Source organism: Charadrius vociferus, unplaced genomic scaffold (genome assembly GCF_000708025.1).
Source record: "Charadrius vociferus isolate BGI_N301 unplaced genomic scaffold, ASM70802v2 scaffold54, whole genome shotgun sequence".
Classification (NCBI taxonomy): Eukaryota; Metazoa; Chordata; class Aves; order Charadriiformes; family Charadriidae; genus Charadrius; species Charadrius vociferus.
In genome coordinates this window covers 4161576-4167437 of record NW_009648350.1, presented here as the reverse complement: position 1 = coordinate 4167437, position 5862 = coordinate 4161576, and the positions used below count along the sequence as shown (strand labels likewise).

General features: G+C 52.4%; 1 protein-coding gene across 1 annotated transcript in view; it reads left to right on the top strand.

The window, feature by feature from the left end:
• Window positions 1-5759, top strand: part of PRPF8 (pre-mRNA processing factor 8) — a 23422-nt gene extending 17663 nt beyond the window's left edge. The window contains exons 32-42 of the mRNA XM_009885220.1: window positions 104-341; window positions 595-723; window positions 1318-1431; window positions 1575-1748; window positions 2004-2197; window positions 2550-2789; window positions 2883-3024; window positions 3375-3515; window positions 3757-3896; window positions 4042-4244; window positions 5457-5759. Of these exons, the coding sequence (XP_009883522.1) occupies window positions 104-341; window positions 595-723; window positions 1318-1431; window positions 1575-1748; window positions 2004-2197; window positions 2550-2789; window positions 2883-3024; window positions 3375-3515; window positions 3757-3896; window positions 4042-4244; window positions 5457-5611 (1870 nt within the window). The 3' untranslated portion in view covers window positions 5612-5759. The remainder of the gene's footprint in view (window positions 1-103; window positions 342-594; window positions 724-1317; window positions 1432-1574; window positions 1749-2003; window positions 2198-2549; window positions 2790-2882; window positions 3025-3374; window positions 3516-3756; window positions 3897-4041; window positions 4245-5456) is intronic.
• The last annotated feature ends 103 nt before the right edge of the window (window positions 5760-5862 follow it).

Genomic DNA, 5862 nt, shown 5'->3' with positions numbered 1-5862 from the left:
CACGGTGCCTGGCTGCTACATGGGAAGACTTGTGCGTAGCTGTTGTCTCTTCATCTCAGAGCTGATGGCAACAACTAGGTCTTCTGTTTGTTTTCCTCTTCAGTGCTTATGGGAACTGGTTCCCTGGGAGCAAACCTCTAATCCAGCAGGCTATGGCCAAAATTATGAAAGCAAATCCTGCGCTGTATGTGTTGAGAGAACGAATCCGCAAGGGGTTGCAGCTGTACTCGTCTGAGCCCACAGAACCGTACCTTTCTTCCCAGAACTATGGAGAGCTCTTCTCCAACCAAATCATCTGGTTTGTGGATGACACCAATGTGTACAGAGTGACCATTCACAAGGTGAGGCCGGAGGTGTATCTCAGGGGGAAAGGACAGGGACTGTACGTGTCCTGTACTTGAGGTGGTTGTGGGGGCGTGTGTGGTAGAAAACTAGGAATCAACATGGAACCAAATTTTTGCAGTGTGCACAGAGCAGCTGTTGCATTTCTGGTACAGTTCCTGCTCAAAGCACACAGCAAATCAGCTGTTGTGTAAGTGTGTGGATAGGCTACATTACTGTCGCTCTACTTTTCACTTTCGCTTGTTTTCTCAGACTTTTGAAGGGAATTTGACTACAAAACCCATCAACGGAGCCATTTTCATCTTCAATCCCAGGACTGGACAGCTCTTCCTGAAGATCATCCATACGTCTGTGTGGGCAGGACAGAAGCGTCTAGGACAGGTAGGGCCTGGCTGCCTGCTGTGCTTCGGGCTGTGAGCTGGGGGTGGACTCCTGACTGCTTGGGGCACTCACTTGAGCAGAAGACATCATGAGGGTCTTCAGCTTCCTGCCCCTCAACAGGTTTAAAGTTCCAGTGTCCAGTGTGCAGCCTATGCTCAGGCAAGCGCTAGCATGGGATGTAAAAGTAAAAGAGTGCAGGCATTGATGTTGCAAGGTTTTTGAAGCTCTGGGGTGTAAAGAGCTTACATCTTCAAGCAGGGCTTGAGAAACAGCACTGTGCTCACTGTTGAAGCAAATCACGTTGCACTTGGCCGTACATCCAGTGCAGTGAGAAGCCTCTCAGGTGGCAAAGCCAGGGAGGTGGTGTAGCCAGCTATTTTTTCTGAGCCAGTCAGGAGTAACTGAACTCCAGGAATGGGAACTGCCCTCTGTGATCAGTGAGAAGGAAATGCTGGGCCTTGTCACTGATCTGGAACAAGCCATAAATTCCAGTCGTATTTTTAGAATTTGGTTTGAGTCTCTCTAATTCCCAAAAGCGTGGAGACACCGCTGTTAGCAGAGAGAGATTTCTCTAACCCTGCTGCCTTTTCGTAGCTGGCCAAGTGGAAGACTGCCGAAGAAGTGGCTGCCTTGATTCGATCACTTCCTGTGGAGGAGCAGCCTAAGCAGATCATAGTGACGCGGAAGGGCATGTTGGACCCACTTGAGGTAACAATGCAGATACTGCTCTGTATGGCCGTTGTAAAATCTTTGGTAGATTGCAGAACAGTCCCATGTTCCTGTGAAGGACTTTATCTGGACTGATGTTCTGCAGTAGTTGTGAGCTAATTCCTCTTCTCGATAAACTCCAGGTGCACTTGCTGGATTTCCCCAATATTGTGATCAAAGGCTCAGAGTTGCAGCTGCCCTTCCAGGCCTGTCTGAAAGTGGAAAAGTTCGGTGATCTCATCCTGAAGGCTACTGAACCCCAGATGGTTCTCTTCAATCTCTACGATGACTGGCTGAAAACCATCTCTTCCTACACGGTCAGCACAGCATGCCCAGTCTGCATTTTGCTTTGCCGTTGATAAATGAAGCAGGAGCCAAGGCTTCAGAAACCCCTCCCAGTTGGTTGCTTGGGAGCACTTGGCTCTGGGTGTGACTGAATTTTCCTTCAAATTGATTCCACTGGCACTTGCCGTGCAGTGTCAGCATGCCCAGGCAGAGGAGTGCTGTGCTAGGGCCTTGTATATTTGGGTTCCTTCTTTCTGACTAACTGCATCTTTTTTTTCTTCTGCAAGGCTTTCTCTCGTCTGATTCTGATTCTCCGGGCACTGCATGTCAATAACGATCGAGCCAAAGTTATTCTGAAGCCAGATAAGACAACCATAACAGAGCCTCACCACATCTGGCCAACCCTGACAGATGAGGAGTGGATCAAGGTGGAGGTGCAGCTGAAAGATCTCATCCTTGCTGACTATGGCAAGAAGAACAAGTAAGCCACTCTCCAGCTGCAGTAATCCTGTCAATAATCCTTCCTGCTCTGAAGACTGCGTGGCCAGAGCGCTCCTTGTGGAGAGTAGAAGACTTTCAAGGGCCTTTGGCAATGAACTGTCAACTTTGTAGGGAGACTGCTTATTATTATTAATTGCAGTAAGGCAGATAAAAATGTCTGCACCAAGCCTTTTATGATCTGTGCATCATGTGATTTGGTCCCCCCTCTTGTCTAAAAAGTTGTGGGTTTGTTTTTCGTAGCAGCCTGAGTGGATGTTCTGAGCTTGTGCCTTGGTGAGAAGGGTGCAGAATGTGTTTTGAAATGCCTGACTTGGGTGGATTTTCTCTTTCAGTGTGAACGTTGCATCCCTGACGCAGTCAGAGATCCGAGACATTATCCTGGGCATGGAGATCTCTGCCCCCTCTCAGCAGAGACAGCAGATTGCAGAAATTGAGAAGCAAACCAAGGAGCAGTCACAGCTGACAGCCACGCAGACCCGCACTGTTAACAAACACGGGGATGAAATCATCACCTCTACAACCAGCAACTACGAGACCCAGACTTTCTCCTCCAAGACTGAGTGGCGAGTCAGGTAGGGAAGCAGGCAGGGCAGTTGTGCAAGGAAAAGGTCAGAGTGCTCAGGAAGGGAACTGCGCACCCTCTAATGGTTGTCTCCTCTTCACAGAGCCATTTCTGCTGCCAACCTCCACCTGCGAACAAACCACATTTATGTTTCGTCAGACGATATAAAGGAAACGGGCTATACGTACATTCTTCCCAAGAACGTGTTGAAGAAATTCATCTGCATCTCCGATCTGCGGGCTCAGGTGAGTGTGCAACGAGTCTGTTACAGTTGTAGCCCGCGCTGCTGGGGCACACGCCAGTCCTGGGCAGTCGGGACCTAACGGCAAAGGGCTGGGAACTTGCTGCTGCCCGTGTGAAGCCCTCTGTGCTCGAGACAGACACTGGCAATACAAGTTCTAGCCAGGTCCTGATGGCTCCTAGTGGTCCAGACTTGGTGGGAAGCTCACCATTGAACAAAACTACGAAGTTCTCTAGTGAGAACCTGCTGGCCAAGAGATACTCTCCTTATGAGCTAAGGGCAGGGCCCACCTGCTTTCATACAGTTACAGGGAGGTTTCTTCTGGGCTTCTGAGGCTGGTGTCTGTGTTCCTAGATTGCAGGTTACCTGTATGGGGTGAGCCCTCCCGATAACCCCCAAGTGAAGGAGATCCGGTGCATTGTGATGGTGCCCCAGTGGGGAACACACCAGACTGTGCATCTCCCGGGGCAGCTGCCGCAGCATGAATATCTCAAGGTGAGTTGAGCTTCTGCTGCCGGTGTGGGTGGAAGATCACCGTCTCCAGTAACAGGGACCTAAGGTGGTGGGGCAGTTTCCCTTGGTTTGGTGTAGATGTGGGACTTCAGGGCTCGACCTGAAGGCAGCCTGATGTGGGATCGGGTGAAAGGGCAGCGTTTGGTCCCAGTGTGCTTTTTGCCATGCTTGAAGTGGTCTTGTTTTAAACATCTTTTCATTTCTCTCTAAAACACTCTGTCAGGAAATGGAACCTCTGGGGTGGATTCACACCCAACCAAACGAGTCCCCTCAGCTCTCGCCGCAGGATGTCACCACCCATGCCAAGGTCATGGCTGACAACCCCTCCTGGGATGGGGAGAAGACTATCATCATCACCTGCAGGTGAGAGGCAGGGAGGCTTCTGTGCATCCCCGCTGCTGAAGGGGGCCTGAGGTCTCAAACGAAAAATTTGGCAGAAGGAGAGGGTTTGCTTATGTCTGGTTTCCCTCTAGTCGGTCTGACTCGCTCCATCTCTCCTTCCTTTCAGTTTCACGCCAGGCTCCTGCACGCTGACAGCCTACAAACTGACCCCCAGCGGCTACGAGTGGGGCAGGCAGAACACGGACAAAGGGAACAACCCCAAGGGCTACCTGCCATCCCATTACGAGAGAGTGCAGATGCTGCTGTCGGATCGCTTCCTCGGCTTCTTCATGGTCCCAGCACAAGGATCCTGGAACTACAACTTCATGGGTGAGCTGCCCTGGGAAAGGGAGAGGAGGGGAGGCAAGGTGGATAGCTTGGGGAGGAGAAGGAAATGGCTCCTCAGGAAAGCGTTCCTTACCTGTTCTGAAGCTTGACCTTCCTCGGAGCGGCTGGCAGGGATACCAGCGTCGTGATCTGACCTTTCCTTGGTACCACCACTGGGATGTCAGTTCTCAATGATTTTTCCAGGGCAAGAGAGCAAACTCTGATAGAAGGGAGAAATAGACATCTTGTCTTTCTGGGTTGTAGTGTCTGGTCTGTTGCCACTGAATAATTAATCCCTGTCAGGCAGAATAGATGATAATGGAAAATGCAAGAGAAAAGCTGTGCCCAGTAGGGATGAACTACAGACAGCTGCAGACGGGTTCAGGAGATGAGGAGAGTGGCGGACAAAACGCTTGACTAGCAGAAGACTATGGGGGCATTGCTCTGTAAATCTCCAGGGGGAGGAACCCAAAGGGTGGTGACTTTCACAGAACAGTTTGAGTTGGAAGGGACCTTAAAAGCCATCCAGTTGTTCCAACCCCCTGCCCTGGGCAGGGACACCTCCCACCAGCCCAGGTTGCTCCAAGCCCCGTCCAACCTGGCCTTGAACACCTCCAGGGATGGGGCAGCCACAGCTTCTCTGGTGCCTCACCGCCCTCACAGTGAAAGATTTCTTCCTGATATCTCATCTAAATCTCCCCTCTTCCAGTTTAAAACCGTTCCCCCTCGTCCTATCACTCCCCTCCCTGATCAAGAGTCCCTCCCCAGCTCTCCTGGAGCCCCTTTAGGGTTTCCCTTTAAGGTCTCCCCAGAGCCTTCTCTTCTCAGGGCTGAACACCCCCCACTCCCTCAGCCTGTCCTAACAGCAGAGGGGCTTCAGCCCTCTGATCATCTCCGTGGCCTCCTCTGGCCCCACTCCAACAGGTCCATGTCTTTCTGCTGTTGGGCCCCCCCGAGCTGGAGGCAGCACTGCAGGGGGGTCTCCCCAGAGCAGAGGGGCAGAATCCCCTCCCTCGCCCTGCTGAGGGTGCAGCCTGGCATGTCGGTGGCTTTGTTGGCTGTGAGTGCACATTGCCGGCTCATGTTGTGCTGTGGATTTAGAACTGTCTCTTCTGCTTAAAAATTGCCTCGTGAGGGTAGAGGGCTTCATTAGGCTCCTGATCAATGGTGGAGGCAGGAGGGGCTTTCAGGTGGGTGATGGACTCTCTCTTCCAGGTGTTCGCCACGACCCCAACATGAAGTACGAGCTGCAGCTCGCCAACCCCAAGGAGTTCTACCACGAGGTCCATCGCCCTTCTCATTTCCTCAACTTCGCCCTGCTGCAGGAGGGGGAGGTCTACTCCGCAGACCGGGAGGACCTCTACGCCTAGTGCCGCCCGCGCCCCCCACTCTTAGTACTGTTGATATTCAACAGCGTGTGCATGTCCCCCGCTGCTCCTCGTCCCCGCTCACGTCCCCCGTGTCCCCTGTGCCGTGTCTCGGGTTGTTGTACCTTATCCAGTTGCTCAATAAATCTTTGTTTTTTGTTTTTTTTTACCAACGGGAGCGCTGCCCGTGTGATCACGCCTCGCTGGGCGCGGCCCCGGACGGGGCGGGCCGGGGCCGGGACCGGGCGGAGCGT